Here is a 25,125-nt window from a genome sequence, read left to right on the forward strand (position 1 = left end):
GGCTTCATCGTAACCTTTTTCCCTGTATGTCTTTAACCAGTTACAAAGCTATTGAAATGAAGAAACCCCTGTTGCAACATCCATCGTATCACTCTGAAGTTCCTTACTCACAAAACTTACTTGAAAGAGTAAGGAGTTTAGAAGAATGAGGGATGACCTCATTGAAACATACAGAATAGTGATAGGCTTGGATATAGTCGATGTGAAGAGGATCTTTCCACTAGTGGGAGAGTCTTGGACTAGAGGTTATAGCCTCAGAATTAAAGGACGTTCTTTTAGGAAGGAGATGAGGAGAAATGGCTTTAGTCAGAGGGTGGTGAATCTGAGGAATTCCTAGCCACAGAAGGCTGTGATGAAATGGATATTTTTCAGGCAGAGATTAGTACAAGTGTCAGAGGTTATGGGGAGAAGGCAGGAGAATGGGGTTAGGAGGGAGAGATAGATCAGCCATGATTGAATGGCGGGATAGACTTGATGGGCTGAATGGCCTAATTCTACTCCTATCACATGGCCTTATGACCTATTGAGAGTTGGCAGGTCGGGCTGGACTAGGCCGCAAAAGAAGAGGGCAGATTCTTGTAGATGGGTCTTTGCTGAGAATGTTTCAATGCAGCCAGTCATATTGGAATAGATTGGGTGCAAACAACGATGTAGGCCAGGATGAGATGTCCCACACCAGGGGATCGGAGATGTCCTCATTCTCTAGGGAATGGGGGTTCCCCTCTTCAACTATAGATGAGGCTCTCACCAGGATCTCCTCAATATCCCGTAGCTCCGTTCTCACTCCCTATCCCCCCACTCGTAACAAGGGCAGAGTCCCCCTTGTCCTCACCTTCCACCCTACCAGCCATCACATACAACAGATAATCGTCCGACATTTTTGCCACCTCCAATGGGATCCCACCACTGGCCACATCTTCCCATCTCCTCCCCTTTCGGCTTTTCACAGAGACCGTAACTTCCTGGTCAATTCGTCCCTTCCCACCCAAACCACCCCCTCCCCTGGTACTTTCCCTTGCTACCGCTGGAAATACTACACTTATCGCTTTACCTCCCCCCTTGACTCCATCCAAGGACCCAAGCAGTCTTTCCAGGTGCTGCAGAGGTTCACCTGCACCTCCTCCAACCTCATCTATTCAGGGCTGCCAACATTGGGTGAGAGTTGGGAGTGAGAAATTGCGAAAGATCAAGCCCGAGGGAGCATAGCGACCGGGGGGGAGGGGGGAGGGCGGGGGGGGGGGGAGAGGGGAGGGCGGGGGGGGGGAGGGGGGTGTCCCTCTCCCATTGGTACGGAACATTTGCATTTTTCAGCTTGAAATTGTGCAATATGTCCATACTGTAGCGAGTCTTTTAACTTACACTTGAATGCAATATATATGCTTTAAATTGGATTGGAGCATTTTTGAAAGGGGGGAGGCTGTGCGATCACTGATCACTGGCCTTGGGGGTACCCGGTGAGGGAGTGGAGCAACTGAGTGGGGAGAGAGTGTGGAAGAAGGGTGTTCCCCCTCCCAGGGTAGGAACCTTTTGAAATTTGATGTATTAAAATCATGTTTTAGTGCACTGTAGAAGTATGATTTCAATGTTTTTTGTATGAAGTATTTTTAAGAGGTAACTTTTTAAGGGGTAACTTTATCCACACAAAGGGTGATGGGTGTATGGAACAAGCTGCCAGAGGAGGTAGTTGAGGCAGGGACCATCCCAACATTTAAGAAAAAGTTAGACTGATACATGGATAGGACAGGTTTGGAGGTATGGACCAAAAGCAGGTGGCGTAGCTGGGACATGTTGGCGGGTGTGGGCAAGTTGCACCGAAGGGCCTGTTTCCACACTGTATCACTCTATGACTACATTATACCTCCACCATGCATGAATGTTTCAAAATCAAGTGATCAAGTTTTATTGCCATATACTCAAGCATAGAAACATAGAAAATAGGTGCAGGAATAGGCCATCAGCCCTTCGAACCAGCACTGCCATTCAATATGATCATGGCTATTCATCTAAAATCAGTACCTCTTTCCTGTTTTTTCCCCATATCCCTTGATGTCGTTGGCCCCAAGAACTAAATGTAACTCTCTCTTGAAAACATCCAGTGAATTGGCCTGCACTGCCTTCTGTGGCAGAGAATTCCACAGATTCACAACTCTCTGCGTGAAGAAAGTTTGTTCTCATCTCAGTCCTAACTGGCCCCCCCTTTATTCTTAAATTGTGACCCATGGTTCTGAACGCCCCCAACATCGGGAACATTTTTCCTGCAGTTACAGTAAGTGAAAATCTAGCAGGCAAGCAGGATGCTTTCACCAACCACCCCCATTTGAAGTCCAATATCTTCCACCGTATCTACCCAGTGCTTGGTACTTACTTCCAGCAGCCACTGGTTGTCCTCCAGGATGCACCGAGCCGCAGCCTGATCCATGCCGGTCACCTGGGCAAATTCGGCACAGAGACTCTCACGGCAGCGGCGCAACTCTTCGACGCCTCCGACGGCCCGGGACTCTTACACTGAGGCTGCTCCATGGCCGGAGCTGCAGTGAGCGACTCGCCAGCCCGGCAAACACTCGCCAGCCCCGCTCCCTGTCCGCATCTGTCCCCGCCGCTGCTTCTGCTTCCAACACCCGCGGCCCATGCAGTTGATATGAGTTTTGAAATTTTCGTTGATCACAGAATTTCTCACAACAGAGCGAGAGAAATTTGTGATCAGCGTGAGAATTTGGTGAAATGCGTGATTCTCACGCTCAATGCATGGGAGTTGGCAGCCCTGCCTCTCAATCCCCCTCTCCTTCTCCCCCCCTCTCTCTCTCCCCCTCTCTCTCCACCTCTCTTTCTCTCCCCCCCTCTCTCTCTCCCTCCCACCTCACTCTCATCCCTCTCTCTCTCCCCCTCTCTCCCGCTCTCTCTCCTCTCAACCCCCCTCTCTCTCCCCCTCCCCCTCTCTCTCTCCTCTCTCCCCTGTCTCACCCTCTCACTCTCCCCCCTTCCCTCTCTATTTTCTCTCCCCCTCTCTCTCTCTCCCCCCTTTTTCTCCCCCCTCTCTCTCCCCCTCCCCTCTCGCCCCTCTCTCTCCCCCCCTCTCTCTCCCTCTCTCTCTCTTCCCCCTCTCTCCCTCCCACCTCACTCTTCCCCTCTCTCTTGTCCCCTCTCTCCTCTCTCTCCCCCCTCTCCCCTATTTCCACTAACTCTCTCTCCCCTCTCTTTCTCCTAACTCTCTCTGCCCCCCCCCACTCACTCCACACCCTCTCTCTCTCCTCTCTCCCCTCTCTCTCCCTCACTCTCCCCCCTCTCTTTCTCCCACCTCACTCTCCGCCCCCTCTCCCCCTCTCTCCTCCCCCTCTTCCCTCTCGCCTTCTCTTTCCCCTACCTCTCTCCACCCACCTCCTCTCTCTCCCTCTCTTTCTTCTCTCTCTCCCCCTTCTTCTCTCTCCTCCCTCTCTACACACTCTCCCCTCTCCTCTCTGTCTCTCCTCTCTCCCTCCCCTCTCCTCTCTCCCCCCCCTCTCTCTATAATCTACTCTCTCCCTCTCTCCCCCATTATCTCCCTCCCACCCTCACTCTCCCGGCTTCTTCATCTCACCCTCTCTCTTTCTCCTATCTCTATCTCCTCTTTCTCTTTGCCCCCACATCTCTCTCTTCCCTCTCTCTCTCCCAATCTCTCCTACCCTCTCCTCCCTCTCCACCCCCTCTCTCTTCCCTCTTTCTTCCCTCTCACCCCTCTCTCTCTCTCTTCCCTCTCTCTCTTCCCCCCTCTCCCACCTCTCTCTCCCCCCTCTCCCTCTTCTCTCTCTCCATTCACGCCCCCTCTGTCTCTCCCCTCTCTCTCTCCTCCCACTCCCCTCTCTCTATTCCCACTGTCTCCCTGTCTCCTTCCCCTCTCTCTCTCTCTCTCCCTTTGAGAGTCTGTCCCTTCGGCACAGAGACTCTCGCGGCAGCGGAGCTTCCGACGGCTCCGCGGCCCGGGACACTCGCACTGTCCGGAGCGCTCCATGGCCAGAGCTGCAGCGAGCGACTCGCTAGCCGCGCAAACACTCGACAGCGTCGCAAACTCACCAGTCCCGGCTCCCCGCATCTGTTCCCGCCGCTGGTTCTGCTTCCATCCCTCCCGCAGCCCCGGCTCTCCAACACCCGCGGACCATGCAGTTTATCCGAGTTTTGACATTTTCGTTGATCACAACATTTCTCACCACTGAGCGTGAGAAATGTCTGATGAGCGTGAGGGCGTGAGAGTTTGCTTGAGGGCGTGAGTCTCACGCTCAAAGCGTGAGAGTTGGCAGCCCTGTCTATTGCATCCGCTGCTCTAGGTGTCAGCTGCTCTACTTCAGTGAGACCAAGCGTAGGCTTGGCAATCACTTTGACCAACAACTTTGCTCAGTTCGTAATAACCAACCTGTTCTCCTGGTGGCTCAGCACTTCAACTCCCCGTCCCCCACCCCTTCCGAATCCGACCTTTCTGTCCTGGGCCTCCTCCGAATTCAAGTGCTTTCTCTCTCTTTCCCCTCCCCTTCCCAGCTCTCCCACAGCCCACTGTCTCCCCTCTTCCTTTCTTCTTCCAGCCCCCACCACCCCCACATCAGTCTGAAGAAGGGTCTCGACCCGAAACGTCACCTATTCCTTCACTCCATAGATGCTGCCTCACCCACTGAGTTTCTCTAGCATTTGTATCTACCTAGGATATAGGCTGGGGTCATTTGAGCGAATCTTGAGCAAAACACACAGTGGGGCAGGCACCATCTCGGGAGAACATGGGCAGGCAACATGTTAGGTCGGGGCCTTTCTTCCGACACTTCTTCAGAAGCTGTTACAAGTTTCACTGTTGAATCTGAAGAAGGGTCCCGGCCTCAAACGTCGCCTATTCATGTTCCCCAAAGATATTGTCTGTTAAAGAAAACTTTAAAACACACTGCAAAGATCAGGCAAGGCAATCAAGACTTTATTTAAGAGCATCAAATACAATGATCAATGGGAGCAATCTAGTAATCTACTGTAGCTAAAGATTCATGTGATCTTAGATCCATTACCTCCTTTTGAAGTGTCGTTTACCATTGCAGGCACGTAAGCATTTCCTCTTCTTCAGAATAGTCTTACAGTTATGAATCATGCACCTTGATAGACACAGCAACAGACACAGCTCAATCCAACACCAATGTCGCTAAACAGATGTGTAAGAAGGAACTGCAGATGCTGATTTATATCGCAGATGATGAAGGAAACAGGGTGAAACAGCTAACAATGGCACTGCGTTCTTTACCATCGCTACTTTTTTGCATATCTTTCATTCATTGTTCTTTATCTCCCCACATCACCGTCTATATCTCTCGTTTCCCTTATCCCTAACCAGTCTGAAGAAGGGTCTCGACCCGAAATGTCACCCATCCCTTCTGTCCAGAGACGCTGCCTGTCCCGCTGAGTTACTCCAGTTTTTTGTGTCTATCTGCAGCTAAACGGATGTCTTGTGACGCTTGCAAACTCTTCCTAATTTATTCCAACTGCCATTTGATCCATTACACTGATCGGCTGAGTTACTCCAGCACTTTGTGTGTTTTGCTCAAGATTAAAACATTTGCAGTTCCTCGTGTCTAATGAACAAATATTGTGCTTACAGCGAATACATGGAAGAGGAACTGTTGCGATCTTAATCTTTTTCAAAAAATACATAGTTTGCTGTTTCATATCTTGATCTGGAAATTGAATATTTTTATATCAGAAAATACTCGTAACAAAAAAAACATTGACAAAATATTTCATGTTTGCACAATTTCACAGTTTCCATTCATGCATAAGCTTTGCCCTCATTACCTACTCAAATAAGCATCTGGTTCAGTCTGGATGCAAATGATCAGAGCGGAGTTTCAGAGATCATTTGTCGATCCGCAGTCAGTCCATCCATCGAGTCCTCTTGTCCAGTTTCCTGACTTATGACCGATCTGCCCGACTTTAATTTCAGCCGAACGAGAGCTTTCATCAAGGCGTTGTTAAATGACGAATTTAAAAAATAATAAACAACGGGATTAATCATACTGTTCATGTAAGTCAGAAACAATGTATTATAAAATAAACGTATTGCTATTTTAAACGCATTACAGTGTCGGGCACTTATTAGCTTCGTGACTACAACTGCGATAAACGCAATATTGGTGGGCATGAAGCAAATGATGAACATTGCCGCCACAGTTGTCACAATCCTCACAGTCCGTTTATATTTACGCCGCGCGTTGCTTTTGATCTGTCTTAACTTCCAAGTGATGCAGGAGGTACAGAACAGAATAACTGATGCTGGTAGAATAAAGAGAAAGATTATGTAAACAATACCACTCCAAATACTTGTGCCATTTAGAGGGCTGGTTATTTTGAAGGACTCACAGAGCGTCACATTATTATGCTCCAAGTCGTGTCGTTCTGACACCAAATGTAACCAAATTGCCACTGCCATAATCCACAGAGCGGCTGCAATCTTCACTGCGCACTTTGCAGATATCTTGTTAACTTTGTGGCGAGGGTGGATCACCTTCAAATAGCGATCGATGGCTATAACCATTAGGAAAAAGATGCTGCCAGTCCGATTTATGGAAATCATGAATAGATTAATGCGGCAAAGAACATCACCATAAATCCATCTCTTCTCGTGTACCAAATAACGAATTCTAAAGGGTAGGCAGATGATTAGAAGCATGTCGGCGATGGCCAGATTCAGTGAGTACACGGTGTTTGGTTTCCAGCGTTTTACATGAAAGAGGAAGATCCACAGAGCGATTGCATTTCCAACAAATCCCAGGATGACGGTGACACAAATGACAAGTGTGGTGTGGGACGAGAGGACGGTTTCATCCAGAACACATTGCTGAGCGGACCTCTCCATTGTGGGACAGTCACACAGTCAGAGCGCTGCAGAGGGCAGAGAGCTCATGCAAAGAGGAACAACCGTTTCTGCTCAAAACATCACACTGCAGGGTTGGAGTGAAACGGAGCACCAATTAGCTGTGTTGTAAACACATTTACAATATCATGGGCAGCGACACCTAGAATTTAGACAAAAATAGTCATTGCTACGGTACATCATGATGTTTTTTTCAATGGAAAACATAGAATAGGGAAGAGTACAGCGTGCCATGCCAAACGTGCAGGCAAGATAAACCAATCTCAACTGTCTGCACATGATCCATATCCTCCATTTCCTGAATATCCATGTGCCTATCTAAAAGCCTCTTAAATACCACTATCATAGAAACATAGAAACATAGAAACATAGAAATTAGGTGCAGGAGTAGGCCATTCGGCCCTTCGAGCCTGCACCGCCATTCAATATGATCATGGCTGATCATCCAACTCAGTATCCCGTACCTGCCTTCTCTCCATACCCTCTGATCCCCTTAGCCACAAGGGCCACATCTAACTCCCTCTTAAATATAGCCAATGAACTGGCCTCGACTACCCTCTGTGGCAGGGAGTTCCAGAGATTCACCACTCTCTGTGTGAAAAAAGTTCTTCTCATCTCGGTTTTAAAGGATTTCCCCCTTATCCTTAAGCTGTGACCCCTTGTCCTGGACTTCCCCAACATCGGGAGCAATCTTCCTGCATCTAGCCTGTCCAACCCCTTAAGAATTTTGTAAGTTTCTATAAGATCCCCTCTCAATCTCCTAAATTCTAGAGAGTATAAACGAAGTCTATCCAGTCTTTCTTCATAAGACAGTCCTGACATCCCAGGAATCAGTCTGGTGAACCTTCTCTGCACTCCCTCTAAGGCAATAATGTCCTTCCTCAGATCAATTTGACTTCACCACCACCCCCAGCAGCGCATTCCAGGCACTCGCCACTCACTGTGTAAAAAGCTTGTCCCACACATCTCCTTTGAACCTTGTCCCGCTCATCTTAAAGCTATGCTCTCTCCTGTTTGATATTTCCACCCTGAGGAATGTCCACCCCATCCATGCCTCACATAATTTTACTAGACTAAGTGGGACCTGTTGGGTCCCATGTTCACACAGGGGGGGGGGGGCTGGTCCCCCAACCAATATGCCACCTCTCAACCAATTCCAATATTGGTGGCCAGTGGAGGGGAGGGGGGGGGGGGGGCTTTCTGGAGCGCTGGTATGGGTGTTGTGGGCTGAAGGGACTGGTCTCGAGAGGGCTAGTATGGACATTGTGGGCCAAATGGATTCTTGGGGTGGCAGCTCAGTCCCTCAAGCCTGATGTGCTGGCAGCTCACTCACAGCTGGTGGGCTAGCAGTTGACTCATGGCTATTCATTGAAATTCCATTTCAAGCAGGGTGCAAGGCCACCAAATTCAAATCCATATTCCTACCATTTCAACTCAGGGTACAAGGCCACCAAATTCAAGTGCAGTTTCATACCACTTCAAGCAGGGTGCAAGGCCACCAAATTCAAGTACAGTTTCATACCACTTCAAGCAGGGTGCAAGGCCACAAAATTCAGGTGCAGTTTCCTACCACTTCAAGCAGGGTGCAAGGCCACCGAATTCAAGTGCAGTTTCCTACCAGTACCACCAAGGTGCAAAGCCACCAAATTCGTGCAGTTTTCGACCCCTTCAAGCAGGGTGCAAGGCCACTGAATTCAAGTGCAGTTTCCGACCTCTTCAAGCAGGGTGCAAGGCCACCGAATTCGTGCAGTTTCCGACCTCTTCAAGCAGGGTGCAAGGCCACCGAATTCAAGTGCAGTTTCCGACCACTTCAAGCAGGGTGCAAGGCCACCGAATTCAAGTGCAGTTTCATACCACTTCAAGCAGGGTGCAAGGCCAGCAAATTCAAGTGCAGTTTCACACCATTTCAAGCAGGGTGCAAGGCCACCAAATTCAAATGTAGTTTCATACCATTTCATGCAGGGTGCAAGGCCACCACATTCAAATGCAGTTTCATACCATTTCAAGCAGGGTGCAAGGCCACCAAATTCAAATGCAGTTTCATACCATTTCATGCAGTGCAAGGCCATCATCTTCTTTTTTTTATTTTATTAGAAGTTAATACAATACAAAACAATACAGTGGCACCTAATCTTAGGTGCCAACTATGTCATACCGTAATCCATTTTATGTACAACCTCTAGTTTTATGTTATGAGAAGGAAGTAAGCAAGACAAGAAAAAGAAAACAATAGAAAGGGGAAAAAGTGGAAAAATAGATGGTGGACAGTAGAAAAACGTGAAGTGTGTATATAAAAAAAAAAAAGTAAAAAAAAAGAAAAAGTGGAAAGTAGAAATAGAAGAGAAGGCCCCTTAAAAGAGAATTTTTCAAATCTATATTCGGAGATGTAAATCTATCCACGTCATGAACTGAAATCGCCAACAACAGCTAAAGTGGTTGGCGAACATTGGCCGTGCAGATATCGAGATTGAAAATATTGTGAATTATTGCGTTTGATCACTGCATTTCATCAACAGTAAGGCATTATTTGTTTTTTCTTGATTCCGTTGGTATCTAAAAAGTTACAGAAGTGATAAATCTGGCTGTAACTTTAAAATCGCCCATAGTTCTGAAGTGGGTTTTTACATGCAAAAAGAAAATGTTTCTGAAGCTAAATTTACGAGTGGTGTGTGGAAAAGTAAGTTTTCTATCATTATGCTATTGAGATGTATATTTTGGCAAATAATAAAATGTCTTAACAGCTTAAACACTCACTCCCTTTCAATTGGATATTGTCAATTTGCTGAGGTTGATTATGTCCAATTAACAGCTAACAATTATGCCATTCCTTGGCTTGCATCTGAGTAAAATGTAATTCAAAACCCACGTATCGTTTGCAATTTTTTTAATGATACATTTTGCTTCAGAATCATTTTCGTTTTGTATGTAAAACCCACTTGAGAACCATGGGCGATTTTTAAATTTTACAGCCAGATTTATCACTTCTGAAACTTTTTAGATACCAAAGGAATCAAGAAAAAACACAAATAATGCCTTACTGTTGATGAAATGCAGTGAGCAAACGCAATAATTGCCAACATTTTCAATCTCGATATCTGGACGGCCAATGTTCGCCAACCACTTTAGCTGTTGTTATCCCGTCAGCACTCGCTTCTCTCAACCACAATTTCTCATCACTTTTGCAATTCTGAAGTAGGATAAATGTCTCTCACGCTTACCCCGATTTCCATAATTATTTACAACGCAAAAATTGACCATTTCGGCAGGTTTTAACGTGCCCGCTACGCTGGAAGCAATGGTCAGTGCTGACCTGCAGTTCATCGCGTGTACTCCAGTTGGCGCAGTGTGGCAACAGTACGGGTCACGTGTCATGACCCGACTGCCGTGCAACCTCCCTATAATGATTAGTGCAAGAAAAAGTCTAGATGCCTGAGTACTTCCCCAAATACGTACTTCCCTGAATGTTGAAATCGCACCCGTGACCTGTGATGTAGCAGCCAGACTATATAAGTTTGTTCTTCTTTTATTCACTTGCCAAATCTCGGATGGGAAAGTGTCTGAGATTCCCGCAACTCTATGATAATGGAGGATTTGGTGAATTTAACCCAGCAGTGCGCTCCCAATGGAGAGCGCAGCTCAGCATACAACTCGCCGATCATCATTATTACATGCGTCCTCGGCTTCATTGGCAACGCCATTGCTTTGTGGATCTTCTGCTTTCATGTCAAGACCTGGAAACCGAACACGGTCTATTCCCTGAACCTGGCGATTGCGGATACACTTTTAATCTGCTGCCTCCCTTTCCGTGCCGGCTACTACATACGCAAGAAGGACTGGATCTTTGGAGATGTGGCCTGTCGCCTGAACATCTTCCTGATCTCCTTAAACCGCATTGGCAGCATCATCTTCCTGATGGTGATAGCCATCGACCGCTACTTTAAGGTGGTCCACCCCCAGCACATGGCAAACAAGCTGACCCCGAGGTGTGCGGCCAAGATAGCAGGAGCCCTGTGGGGCATGGCAGTGGCAATTTGCACGCACTTGTTGGTGGATCGGCACCACTTCCAGCGAAACAACTCGACCTTCTGCGAACCCTTCAACATCAACCACCCTCTGAATCCCACCGCAATTTGGACCTACGCCGTGTTTATTTTCTTCAAGTTCATCTTGCCGGTCTCCGTTATACTTTTCTCCACCTCGAGCATCATCTGGAGGTTAAGGCAGATGGAGAGCGATATGAGAGGGAAATATAAACGTGCCACCAAGCTTGTGATAGCCGTGGCAGCGGTTTTTATAATCTGTTTCCTGCCCACCAATATTGCTGTGGTCGCCGTTTTGATCACTCGACTCAGAAGATCGGTGGACTGCAACTCCTATGTCATTGCAGTCAATATCTTTTATAATACTTTATTCATGACGTATCTGAACAGCGTTATCGACCCTGTTATTTACTACTTTTCGAGTTCGGCGTTCAAAGGCGCTTTGAAGAAAGCTCTCGCCCCTCTCAATGTTAGCTTGGCCAAATCAACCACCGATCAAGAAATGGACCCACGCGAGTCTAAAGCAGAACCCTCGAAAGATCGATACCTCAGCTCTGATATACTTCTCTGATCACCTGAGACCACTGTGTCAACTTTGTAAGAAAAGAAAATCCCACTCTGCGTTTGGCAGATGTGACAATGATAGCACAACTGAACCATTAAACTGGATTCTACTGTCAGAGGGTGAAAACGGACACTTCCAGATTCAAGGACAATTTCTTCCCAGGCAACTGAACGATTCTATAAACAACTAGAAAACGGTCCTGATCTACTTTCTACCTCAGTGGAGACCCTCAGACTATTTTTAATGGGACTTTACCTCGACTTTATCTTGCTCTAAACGTTCTTCCCTTCATCATGTATCTACCTGTACGCTGTGAATGGCTCAATTGTAAATATGTATAGTCCTTCCGCTGACTGATTAGCATGAAACAAAAGCTTTTCATTGTAGCGTATTGCACGTGGCAATAAACTAAACTAAACTAACTAACTAACTATGTGTAGCAACAAACTGCAGGTGCTGGTTTATACCGAAGATAGGCACGTCGTGCTGGAGTAACTCAGCGGGTCAGGCAGCTTCTCTGGAGAAAAGGGATAGGTGACGTTTCAGGCGGGGAGCCTTCTTCTTACTAGATATTGTCATTAAATGCTAACCTGTAAATAAGTACAAAAAAATAATGTACATTTTAATCCTTTTGTTAACAGGTTGATTGATCTTAAGTTCTGAAATATATTATCATTTACAATGTCACACTTTGATGTTGTGGTGGTCTCTTTAAATTCTTTGAAGGGGTTTGTTCCGGAGGAGGTAGAAATTACACTGAGACATGATGTTTAAAGTTCCTTCTTCATCAGAGATGGGTAAGAGAGAAGAAGCAGTATGAACATTGACTTCTCAAATTTCCGGAAGCCCTTATTGTCTCCTCCCCTTCTCAACTCTCCCTCAGCCCTCTGGCTCCTCCTCTTCCTTTCTTCTTTCCTCCCCCTACCCCCCCCCCCCCCCCCCCCCCCCCCCACCCCCCCTACCCCACCCCCCACTCCCCCACTCCCCCCTTCTCCCCACTCTACATCAGTCAGAAGAAGGCTTTTGGCCCGAAACGTTGTCTATTTCCTTCGCTCCATAGATGCTGCCTCACCCGCTGAGTTTCCCCAGCACTTTTGGCTACCTTCGATTTTCCAGCATCTGCAGTTCTTTCTTAAACGTGAGTAAGAGAGAAGAAGCTAGTTTTCATAAGCCCAGGTGGGATATGATATCCCTTGTTTTTAGTTTTTTAGAGATACAGCATGGCAGCAGGCCGTTCGACCCACGAGTCCATGCCGACCATTGATAACCCGTTCACACTTATCCCACATTCCCATCCACCCTACACCAAAGATCTTATAGCGGAGCAAGATAGGCCACTCCTGCGAAATGCAATGGGCTGACGTGTAGTACGCTACGGAGCGGATCGTGGGCATTTTATTGCGTCCATTCCAGTAACCGGAACCTACCCGACTCGCGGGGAACAGTTTGTGTGTGATATAGGGCTAGATTCATAATTCTGTTAGTTCTTTTTAAAGAATAAAATGTTTATAAAATTTGACTGGTAATTTTCTTTTTTAATTTTTTTAAATAATCTACTTTTAAATGGCTCTCATGCTGTGTTTGAGTTGATTTTGTATTACACTTGCACTCTGTAATTCATTCATCTAATCACACTGTTCACAACTGCAATATTTGGGAAAATAATAGCAATATGAAGATTCCAGTTGTTCTAGCCCTGGAATGTTACATAATGTTTTTGTGTCTATGGAGTTGTTTCTCAACAATAAAATGGGTCTGGTCTTCCCTATAGCACGTAAGGTCACTGGGTCATAGGGCCAGGAAACCAGAAGCAAAAGTTACTCCAGGGAGTTACTCCAGCTCCAGGGAGCGATTCTGCGTTGGTTTTCAGCGGTCACGAGAGAGAGAGAGAGAGAGAGAGAGAGAGAGAGAGACCCGCCCAGAGTTGGCCTATGAATCCTGTACATAAATCCGGCCCTGCTCAGCGGGTCAAGTCAAGTCAAATCAATTTTATTTCTATAGCACATTTAAAAATAACTCTCGTTGACTAAAGTGCTTTACATCAGTGCAGGTACTAATGTCTACAAACAGTAGTACATAGATCTAACAATACATACATACAACGCTCCCTCAGAGGGCCTCAAGAAACACTTGTGAATAAAAATAAGTTTTACGTCTAGACTTAAAAGAGTTGATAAAGGGGGCAGTTCTGATGGGAAGAGGGATGCTGTTCCATAGTCTAGGTGCTGTAACCGCAAAAGCGTGGTCACCCCTGATCTTATGCCTAGACCGCGGGATGGTCAGTAATCCCAAGTCGGCCGACCTGAGGGACCTGAAGGTAGAATGGTGGTTTAGCAGATTTCTGATGTAGGTGGGGGCAAGCCCGTTAAGGGCTTTGTAAACATAAAGGAGGAGCTTGAAATTGATTCTGAACCGCACTGGGAGCCAGTGGAGAGAGGTCAGAATCGGGGTTCCCGTCAGAAGTCTCGCTGCGGCGTTTTGAACCAATTGCAGGTGGGACAGGGATGATTAACTGATGCCAGTGTAGAGGGAGTTGCAGTAATCAAGGCGAGAGGAGATAAATGAGTGGATGATCTTTTCCAAGTCGACAAATCGGAGAAATTGTTTTATTTTAGCTATCGTGCGAAGCTGGAAGAAGCTAGCTTTTACCACGGCATTGACTTGTTTGTCAAACTTCAATGCTGAGTCAAATATCACTGCAAGGTTTTTGACGTGAGGTTTGAGTAAGGGGGTAAGGCTTCCAGGGTGAGGGGGTCAGACAGCATCTCTGGAGAAAAGGAATAGGTGACGTTTCGGGTCGAGACCCTTCTTCAGACAATTTCCGCTCCCCCTGAGCTCTGAGCTAGCTCTTCTTGACCAAAGGCAATGAAAAGTGGTGTAAACGTTGTGATGTAAGTATCTGTGGAAATAAAACAGAGTTACCAAAAATGTGCAATACGTTGTGCAACATTAATTTGAAATGATTTTTGATGAAAAAATTATTTTCCGTTTCCTGTGCAAATTAGCGAAAAGAAAAAAAAAGTCCTTTAAAGGCTCAAAGATCTCTTTTTCCATATTCTGTTTGGAAGTTGTTGCTTTTGTTTGATGCAGTAATTTAATAACCAGGAACAATATGAACTAGAAACGTGTCTATAATTACTTTCCTTTTCAGCATGACCTCACTTTTTCAGCAATACATTTTCTGAACAGTAATAACAGGAATGTACTATTAGTTCAACATGAAATACAGAACTGGAAACTGACAAAGCAATCTCTTCCATTGTTCGTTGTATGAAGATACTTTATTGATCAATGGAACAGGGGAACATTGTCGCAGTGGTAGAGTTGCTGCCTCACCCAGGTTCGATCCTGACTACGGGTGCTGTCTGTACAGAGTTTGTACGTTCTCCTCATGACCACGTGGGTTTTCTCCGAGATCTTCGGTTTCCTCCCACACTCCAAAGACATACAGGCTTGCAGGTTAATTGGTTTGGTGCAAGTGTAAATTGTCCCTAGTGTGTGTTGGATAGTGTTAATGTGCGGGGATCGCTGGTCGGTGCGTAAGCAACCTGAGGGGCAACCTTTTCAGTCAGAGGGTGGTGGGTATATGGAACGAGCTACCCGAGGAAGTAGCTGATTCTTGAACGATAATAACATTCAAAAGACACTTGGACAGGTCGATGGATAGGAAAGGTTTAGAGGGATATGGACGAAATGTGGCAAATGGAACTAGCTCAGATGGGGCATCAAGGATGAGTTGGGCTGAAGGACTTTATGACTCTGTATGACTCTATGACTCTAGTTCTATCATTTCCCAATCAACTGTGGGCCCCCTTGTTTGATAACTTCCTCTTGTGTAGTATCTGTTCTCCACATTTCACTGACGTTTAAACTTTTGCAAGCCCAGGGTTTCTGCAAGAGTCAGGCTTATTGGATGTTGTGGCGTGCAACCCACTGCTTCATCACCAAGTGTAGATGGTCTATTTTAGGAGAGCGTTGAAATGCTTAGCTCATCTCTTCAAGGTCGGTTTTCCAGTAATGACTCAGTCCATCTGTACTCCGTAGCGATGAGCTGCCAGGAAGTTGAGGAGCATTCATAGATTTATATATAGAGCAGTGTAGACATCTTTCGAGTCTTTCTGATCAACGTAATCTGTACTTCATCTGCCACATGCTCCAGCCACGGATCACGCATCTTGTGGAATCTTTTCTGGACACTTCTGCAAGTAATGGAAAAAGCCTGTGTAGGAAGCAACAGCAGGTGCTGGTTTACACTGAAATTAAACACAAAATGCTGAAGTAACTCAATGGGTGACAGCATCTCCACACAAAAGGAATAGGTGACGTTTCGAGTCAGAACCCTTCTTCAGTCTGAACGATAGAGATAGGGGGGGAGGCGATAATGGTTCATTGGAGGCGAGAAAAGGCCAAAACAAAACGGCCGGCAACAGATGACCTCGGGAAGGGTGGAGGCCATAATGGTTCATTGTTGGCTGGGGATGATGTGCTAACGACAGAACGGATGCTAAGAAAAACATCCTTTTTAGAAATGGATGTAGGATGGACCAGGAATGCTCTGAAAAGTTTGCGTTTCTTGCAAACTTGTCTCTTGTTACTTTAATCAAATCAGTTGAGAGAGAGAAATGGGGGCGGGGAGAGGGATGGTTCGGGGGGGGGGGGGGGGGGCTGGGGTAGAGGGAAGGAGGAGACACAGAGGGAAGGAAGAGAAAATGGAGAGAGAGAGAGAGAGAGAGAGAGAGAGAGAGAGAGAGAGAGAGAGAGAGAGAGAGAGAGAGAGAGAGAGAAAAGGAAGAGAGAAAGACATTGAAAGAAAGGGTAGACAGGGGGTAGGAGAGAGAGAAAGAGAGAGCGAGGGAAGGAAAGGGGGAGAGAGGAAAGGAGAGGAAAGGAGAAAGAGAAAGGGAAGGGAGAGAGAGAAAGAGAGGAGAGAGAGAGATAGGGGAATGCAGTATATAGAGGGAGGAAGAAGAGGTAGAGATAAGGTTGGGACAGAGAGAGAGAGAGACAGTAGGGGGTAGATAAAGAGAAGGGTGGGGGACTGCGACAGAGAGGGAGAGAAGAGAAGAAGGAGAGAGAGGTAGAGGACAAGAATGGTATATAGGAAGGAAAAGGGGAGAGTGAGTGGGTGGGGGCAGGAAGGGGGAGAGAAGACAGGAAGCAGAGCGTTGGAGAGGAGGGTGGGCAGAGAGGGACGGAGGAAGAGGTAGAGAGAGTGAAGAGAGAGGGGTAGATAAAGACAGGGGAGAGAGGTGATGAGAGTGAGGGTAGAAATAGAGAGTGTAAAAGAGGGGAAAAGGGAGTGAGAGAAAGATAGCACCAACACACTCCATAGAGGAAAGTATTTTGAAACAGACGGAAATTGAAACATCATGGCTGTTGAAACAAATAACGACTGTGCAATAATATAGTACGTAGATTTTAGGAAAGTTGAAAGCTCAGAACTTAAGTGGTGGAAATGTGTAAAAAGAAACACTGAAAAAACTTCTGTCCTTATATACAATGAGGGGTTGTAGTTTTCCTTTTCTGAATATGTTACTTGCAGCAGATGGTTGTGAAGTTTATAAAGCAAGTATGTGAGTGAGTGAGAGATAGCTCGGCTCCTTGTAGATTGCTACCAGCAGACACTACTGAGTGTATAGGTTGCAAGTGGCAATGAGGTAGCAGAGGGTATCTGCCTCGCGAGGACTGTCTCATTATTCCCCTCCAGAGGAAGGAACCAATGAAACATTTATATTGCCCAATTTAACCAATCTTGTTGTGGGTCTAGATGGACGTCACCAGGATGTAAACTGAAGCTATACCACAATGAAAATTTACTGAGGAATGTAAGTAGGCGCAAGCACCCGAGCTCAGAGCAACCGGACAGGGGGGAGAGAGCAGGGGTCACATAGAACTGAGGGGCCCGGCAGGGGCGGCGCTGATAATGAAGGGCGGACCCGACAGGGGGCCATCTGCTGCCACGTGCGGCGACAGGCCTGGTTCGCCGCTGCGAAGAGATAAGACTGTTTGATTAACGGTTTGTAACATTGTTGGCAGCAAGGACATGACGATACTTGTGCACTGCCTCGGTGAGGTCTGCTGTATGATTTTACCAGGTTGTATGCAAAAACAAAACATTTCGCTGTACCTAGGTATCCAGGAGATTGATTGATTGATTGATTGATTGATTGATTGATTGATTGATTATACCTTTAATAATCCTTTACAGGAAATTACAGTGCCACGACAGCTTCAAGACAGACATAACACCACACATTTCCTCAAATGGCTTCCATACTTAACAAGTTAAAATACAAGTTAAAATACAAGTTAAAATACAATTAATTTAAAAAAAGTGCAGTTATTTATGCGCATTATATAATCTTATAGCAGCTGGTAAACAGGACTTCCTATGTCTCTCAGTTTTGCACTTCTAAATGCTCCTGGCAGCTGAAGTTCCTACTGACCATGTCATGCCCTGGGGTGGAAGGTTGCAACCTTCACGTGGTCCGCCCTGTTTCGACTAATGCAATCAACTCGACGTGCACAAACGGAAGATCAAATAGAACAAGTTGTCCAACAATTTTAGGCTGTGCGCGCCACACGAAAGAATAAGAAGATGTCATGCCCACATGGGTTGGATATGATGTGGAAAAGAAAAGGGTTATACGGTTACTGAAATGTAAAGGCACTATATAAATACATTAAAAACAATTTGGGTGACACTGTGGCGCAGCTGGAAGGGGTTCCCAGGTCCGATGCTGACTTGGGTGCTGTCTGTCTGTATGGAGTTTGCACGTTCTTCTTGTGAGCGCGTTGATTTCCTCCAGGTGCTCTGGTTTCCCTCCCACATGCTAAAGACGTGTGGGTTTGTAGGTTAATTGGCCTCTGTAAATTGCCCCTCGTGTGTTAGGAATAACGCAATACCGTGGGATAACGCAGAACTAGTGTGAACGGGTTATCAAAGGTTGGCGTGGACCCAGTGTCCGAAGGGCCCGTTTCCATGCTGTATCTCTCTGAACCCTCTAAAGAGATAAAATCACTTGAAGGTCAGAGGAGGAAATTGATGCCTGCAACCTGAAGAAATGGACAAGATAGTGAATGAGTATTACACACTGATAAACACCAGGGAGAAGGACATACGGGGCAGTGAGAACAGAGAGGGCATGTTGACATCAATGGAATAAGACCCCAGGTCCTGTTGGGATCAGTCCCAAGATATTAAGAGAGACAAAGAAGAGATTGACAGAGATCTTCGTTTCCTCTTTAGCCACAGTTGAGGTCCCAGAGGACTGGAGAATGTCTAATGTTCCTTTGTTAAAAAGGACAATAAAGACAAACCAGGGAATTATATTCTGGCGAGCCATGAAACGGGAAATTGTTGGAGAAGATTCTTGGGGATAAGATTTACAAATCGTTTGCAAAAGCAAGGATTTATTTGGGATTGTCAGCATAGCTTTGTATACGGAAGGTCATGTCTTACAAATCTTGTTGATTTTTTTTGAGGAACTGATGATGATAATGTGTAGTGGACGTAGCTATATAGACTTTAACAAAGGATTCTGCCCAGACCCTCTATATAGACTGATCCAGAAGATCAAGATGCACAAGATACACAGAGATGTTGTAGAGTGAAATGTAGGTGGAAGGTTCCTTGTGCCTTACATGCACCTTGATGCCTATGACCTAGAAATGGGACTTGAACATCAATGTCAAAGTTAGCAACTTACAATAGACCAGCTAATGGGCAGCGCAGTGGCGCAGAGGTAGAGTTGCTGCCTTACGGGGATTGTGGGAGGGTGAGAGGGAGAGGGGGAGGGAGAGAGGGAGGAAGGGAGGTGGGGCCTGTAAACCTCACAGCATTGGCATTAAAGACAGATATCAGGCATTAGTTTTCATGCCATCATGAAGAACGTGTAGGAGCCTAAAAACTGTGACATTCAGGTTCAAGAGCAACTTCTTCCCTACAACCATAAGGCTATTAAACACTACAACCTCGAAATAAGCTCTGAACTACATAGACCTGAAACTGAACTTTTCTTTTTGATGTTTAATGTGGGATTTCTACTTTATTCCTTGGATCACGGGATGCTGAGGTGTGATCTTATAGAGGTGAATAAATCAAGAGGGGACTCATGAGGGTGGCATGGTGGTGCAGCGGTAGAGTTGCTGCCTTACAGCGCCAGGTTCGATCCTGACTACGGGTGCTGTCTATGTGGAGTTTGTACATTCTCCCTGTGACCGCGTGGGTTTCCTCCGGGTGCTTTGGTTTCACATCACGTCCCAATAACATGCGGGTTTGTAGTTTAATTCGCTTCTGTAAAATTGTCCCTAGTGCGTAAGATAGAACTCGTGCATGGGTGATCATTGGTCGGTGTGGACTCAGTGGACCTGTTTCCACGTTGTATCTCTAAACTCAGCTAAACTAAACTAAACTAAATAGGGTGAATGCACAGTCTTTTAACCAGGGTAGGGAATCAAAAACATGAGGGCATATGTTGTATGTGAGAGGGTCAAGATTTAGTACAAACGTTTTTACACAGAGAGTGGTGGATATAAGGAACTAGTTGCCAGAGGAGGTAGTTGAGGCAGATACCACAACAGCATTTAAAAGACACTTTGACAGGTACATGGATAGGAAAGGTTTAGAGAGATACTAGACTAAGTGGGACCCGTTGGGTCCCATGTTCACACGGGAGGGCTGGTCCCGACGCAATACTCCACCTCTCCACCAATTCCAATATTGGTGGCCAGTGGCGGGGGGGGGGTTCTGGAGCGCTGGTATGGGTTCTTGGGGTGGCAGCTCAGTCCCTCAAGCCTGATCTGTTGGCAGCTCACTTACGGCTGGTAGGCTGGCAGTTGACATGACTATTCCTTGAAATTCCATTTCAAGCAGGGTGCAAGGCCACCAAATTCAAATCCATTTTCCTACCATTTCAAGCAGGGTGCAAGGCCACCAAATTCAAGTGCAGTTTCTTACCACTTTGAGCAGGATGCAAGGCCACCGAATTCAAGTGCAGTTTGCAACCACCAAGCAGGGTGCAAGGGCACCAAATTCTAGTGCAGTTTCATACCACTTCAAGCAGGGTGCAAGGCCACCAAATTCTAGTGCAGTTTCATACCACTTCAAGCAGGGTGCAAGGCCACCAAATTCTAGTGCAGTTTCACACCACTTCAAGCAGGGTGCAAGGCCACCAAATTCAAGTGCAGTTTCATACCACTTCAAGCTGGATCCAAGGCCACCAAATTCAAATGCAGCTTCATACAATTTCATGCAGGGTAAAACCACCAGAAAACCACACAAAACACCAAACCCACAGTTCAGTAGCCATTCAGAGTGTTCAGTTGATTCTCAGCTCAGACAGAGGTGTGACCTCTCCTTCCTCCATCATGCAGAGACTGAGCCACACCTACACTTCCGAGTTTTATAACCCCTCCCCCTCCCACCGGAAAAGGTGTGGCCTTCATGGCGTGATTGACAGGAGAGAGATTCTCAACATTTTTTAAACACTAATAACATTTTTATTTTTCATTGATGGGAAGAATTCTCTGCACCTGCTGAGCAGAGGGGGACTGAGTAAGATGGCCAAAAATCACAGCAGTAAGTGGTAACGTTTTCTCTAAAATCAATATACAGTGCAAACAGGAAGTGCATTTGCAGTAGTGCCTTTTAACTTCGTCAAAGAACCCAAACCGCCATTTGCAGCAAGTAGTGCCTTTCAACTTCAAGCCAAAGCACCCAAGCCGCCATTTGCAGAAAGTAGTGCCTTTCAACTTCAAGCCAAAGCACCCAAGCCACCATTTGCAGTAAGTAGTGCCTTTCAACCAAGCCAAATCACCCAAGCCACATTTGCAGTAAGCAGTGCCTTTCAACTTTACGCCAAAGCACCCAAGCCACCATTTGCAGTAAGTAGTACCTTTCAAATTCAAGCCAAAGAACCCAAGCCGCCATTTGCAGAAAGTAGTGCCTTTCAACTTCAAGCCAAAGCACCCAAGCCACCATTTGCAGTAAGCAGTGCCTTTCAACTTTACGCCAAAGCACCCAAGCCACCATTTACAGTAAATAGTGCCTTTCAACTTCAAGACAAAGTACCCGCCACCATTTGCAGTAAGTACTGCCTTTCAACTTCAAGCCAAAGCACCCAAGCCTTCATTTGCAGTGCCTTTTAACTTCAAGCCAAAGCTCCCAAGCCACCATTTGCAGTAAGTAGTGCCTTTCAACTTCAAGCCAAAGAACCCAAGCCACCATTTGCAGTAAGAAGTGCCATTTAACTTCAAGGCCAAAGCACTTAAGCCACCATTTGCAGTAAGTAGTGCCTTTCAACCTCAAGCCAAAGCACCCAAGCCACCATTTGCAGTAAGTAGTGCCTTTCATCTTCAAGCCAAAGCACCCCAGCCACCATTTGCTGTAAGTAGTGCCTTTCAACTTCAAGCCAAAGCACCCAAGCCAACATTTGCAGTAAGTAGTACCCTTCAAATTCAAGCCAAAGAACCCAAGCCGCAATTTGCAGAACGTAGTGCCTTTCAACTTTAAGCCAAAGCACCCAAGCCACCATTTGCAGTAAGTAGTGCCTTTCAACTTCAAGCCAAAGGATCCAAGCCACCATTTACAGTAAATAGTGTCTTTCAACATCAAGCCAAAGCACCCAAGCCACCATTTTCAGTAAGTAGTGCCTTTCAACTTCAAGACAACGCACCCAAGCCACCATTTGCAGTAAGTAGTGCCTTTCAACTTCAAGCCAAAGCACCCAAGCCTTCATTTGCAGTAAGTAGTGCCTTTTAACTTCAAGCCAAAGCTCCCAAGCCACCATTTGCAGTAAGTAGTGCCTTTCAACTTCAAGCCAAAGCTCCCAAGCCACCATTTGCAGCAAGTAGTGCATTTGAACTTCAAGCCAAAGCACCCGCCACCATTTGCAGTAATAGTGCATTTCAACTTCAAGCCAAAGCTCCCGAGCCACCATTTGCAGTAAGTAGTGCATTTCAACTTCAAGCCAAAGCTCCCAAGCCACCATTTGCAGTAATAGCGCATTTCAACTTCAAGCCAAAGCACCCAAGCCTCCTTTCAGTAAGTAGTGCCTTTCAATTTCAAGCCAAAGCACCCAAGCCACCATTTGCAGTAAGTAGTGCCTTTCAACCTCAAACCAAAGCACCCAAGCCACCATTTGCAGTAAGTAGTGCCTTTCAACTTCAAGCCAAAGCACCCAAGCCACCATTTGCAGTAAGTAGTGCCTTTTAACTTCAAGCCAAAGCACCCAAACAACCATTTGCAGGCAGTACCTTTTCACTTCAAACAAACCATATTTTTATTTTCAAATCACATTAAGGGGACTCACAGTTGTGTAGACATTGGTTCAGTGTTATTCAGAGCTCAGAGAGACGTGCCCCTTGGCTTCATCCACCTTGCAGAGACTGAGTGAGGCACACCGCTTCCTGGTTTTATAGTCCCTCCCCCTCCCTCCAGCAGGGGCAGCAGAGAGAATGGTGAATTTTTTTAAAACATTAATATCTCTCTGATTTGTCATTGATGGGAAAAATCCTCCGCATCCGTAAGGCGGTGGGGGGCTCTGAGCGAGGTGTGCAAAAATGACGGCCGTAGGTGGTGGCGTTCCGTCGGAAATCGCAGCACAGTGGGCCAAAAGCGGTCAAGATCAGAGTTTTAGTAATATAGATGGGCCAAACACGAGAAGCGATGGGATCTTGGTATTTCCAGGATTAAATAGAACAGGTGATCGATGGTCGGCATGGGCTCAGTGGGCCGAATGTCCTGTTTCTTACTGTATCTCTGAACTAAACTAATTGAAGTTTAGCAAGGGATGGAATTGTTTGCTGAAGAAGAGTCTGAAGAAGGGTCTCGACCCAAAACATCGCCTATTCCTTTTTTCCAGAGATGCTGCCTGACCCACTGAGTTACTCCAGCCTCTTGTGTCTATCATCAGTTTAAACCAGCATCTGCACTTCCTTCCTACCCAAATTGTTTGCTTTGTGGTTTCTTCTAACTGACAGTTGTCGCCCCCTGCCTGGCATGTTGGCCTTCATAGCAAGAGGAGTTGAGTATAGGAGCAAAGATGTCCTTCTGCAGTTGTACGGGGCCCTAGTGAGACCACACTGGGAGTATTGCGTGCAGTTTTGGTCCCCTAATTTGAGGAAGGACATTGTTGCTATTGAGGGAGTGCAGCGTAGATTGATGAGGTTAATACCCGGGATGGCGGGACTGTCATATGTTGATGGAATGGAGCGACTGGGCTTGTATACACTGGAATTTAGAAGGATGAGAAGTGTTCTTATTGAAACATAAAAGATTATTAAGGGATTGGACACGCTAGAGGCAGGAAACATGTTCCTAATGTTGGGGGAGTCCTGAACCAGGGGCCACAGTTTAAGAATAAGGGGTAGGCCATTTAGAACAGAGATGAGGAAAGATTTTTTCACCCAGAGAGTTGTGAGTGTGGAATTCTCTGCCTCAAAAGGCAGTGGAGGCCAATTCTCTGGATGCTTTCAAGAGAGAGTTTGATAGAGCTCTTAAAGATAGCGGGGTCAGGGGATATGGGGAGAAGGCAGGAACGGGGTACTGAGTGTGGACGATCAGCCATAATCACAGTGAATGGTGGTGTTGGCTCAAAGGGCCGAATGGCCTACTCCTGCACCTATTGTCTATTGTCTATTGACCCCTGATGTATGTCCCTACACAAAGTATTTGGTGGTGGCTATGGACCACATTACATTCTTAAGATGACCATCCTGTTCCAAGTACTGATGAAAGCAAATGTAAGGTCCACAGTAACATTTTAAGGATTCTGGTGTTAGTAAAAGACAGATTAGGCCCACGGCAATTTATAGCATTCAACTTAATGTTAACAATGAGTCGTAATTTAAATACTTGACGAAACCTATCTACAAGGTAAATGTCTGAGGAAGGGCCTACTCTTGACCCAAAACGTCACCTATTCCTTTTCACTAGAGATGCTGCCTGACCCGCTGAATTACTCCAGCATTTTGTTTCTATCTCCGGAGTAAACCAGCATCTGCAGTTCCTTCCTACACGAGGCAAATAAATTGATTTACACGACATGAATTAATTGGATAAATAAAACAATGAGACGGGAGATGTGTTGCTGCTGGAATCTGTGGTCAGTGGATATTTTTGTCCAAGACAGATACATACATCGGAGCTTTTGCATGGCCACAGCGGTGCAGGGGGAGAGTTGCTGAAACTTACAACACTTGCAGCGTCGGAGACCTGGGGTTTGATCCCGACTATGGGTGCTGTTTGTACGGAGTCTGTACGTTTCTCCCCGTGACCGCGTGGGCTTTCTCCGAAGATCTTCGGTTTCCTCCCGCGCTCCAAAGATGTACAGGTTTGTAGGTTAATTGGCTTGGTGTATGGGTAAAATTGTCCCTAGTGTGTGTGGGATCGTGTTAATGTGCGGGGATTGCTGGTCCGCTGGTGGGCTGAAGGACCTGTTTCCGCGCTGCATCTCTAAACTAACCTAAACTAAACTGCCTGGTCCATCACTGGTACTGGCCTCCCCACCATCAAAGGGATCTTATACAAGGCGCTGCCTCTAAAAGGCTGCCAGCATCATCAAGGACCCACACCACCCTGGCCACGCTCTCATTTCATTCCTACCATCGGAAAGAAGGTAAAGGAACCTGAAAACTGTAACGTCCAG

At 46.3% G+C, this 25,125-nt stretch overlaps 2 protein-coding genes across 2 annotated transcripts; one reads left to right on the forward strand and one right to left on the reverse strand.

The window, feature by feature from the left end:
- Positions 1 to 5,833: 5,833 nt before the first annotated feature.
- Positions 5,834 to 6,853, reverse strand: LOC116987135 (hydroxycarboxylic acid receptor 2-like). Its single transcript, XM_033043012.1, has one exon. It carries the CDS (start codon positions 6,851 to 6,853, stop codon positions 5,834 to 5,836), a length of 1,020 nt encoding a protein of 339 aa, XP_032898903.1.
- A 3,521-nt stretch (positions 6,854 to 10,374) lies between these two features.
- On the forward strand, positions 10,375 to 11,725 carry LOC116987137 (hydroxycarboxylic acid receptor 2-like). Its single transcript, XM_033043013.1, has one exon. It carries the CDS (start codon positions 10,448 to 10,450, stop codon positions 11,480 to 11,482), a length of 1,035 nt encoding a protein of 344 aa, XP_032898904.1. The 5' UTR covers positions 10,375 to 10,447; the 3' UTR covers positions 11,483 to 11,725.
- Positions 11,726 to 25,125: the final 13,400 nt, after the last annotated feature.

Source organism: Amblyraja radiata, chromosome 25 (genome assembly GCF_010909765.2).
Source record: "Amblyraja radiata isolate CabotCenter1 chromosome 25, sAmbRad1.1.pri, whole genome shotgun sequence".
Taxonomy (NCBI): domain Eukaryota; kingdom Metazoa; phylum Chordata; class Chondrichthyes; order Rajiformes; family Rajidae; genus Amblyraja; species Amblyraja radiata.

What these genes read in the sequence shown, in the direction of transcription:
- LOC116987137 (XM_033043013.1), top strand. Translation starts at nt 10,448, where the DNA reads ATGATAATGGAGGATTTGGTGAATTTAACCCAGCAGTGCGCTCCCAAT.
- LOC116987135 (XM_033043012.1), bottom strand. Translation starts at nt 6,853, where the DNA reads ATGGAGAGGTCCGCTCAGCAATGTGTTCTGGATGAAACCGTCCTCTCG.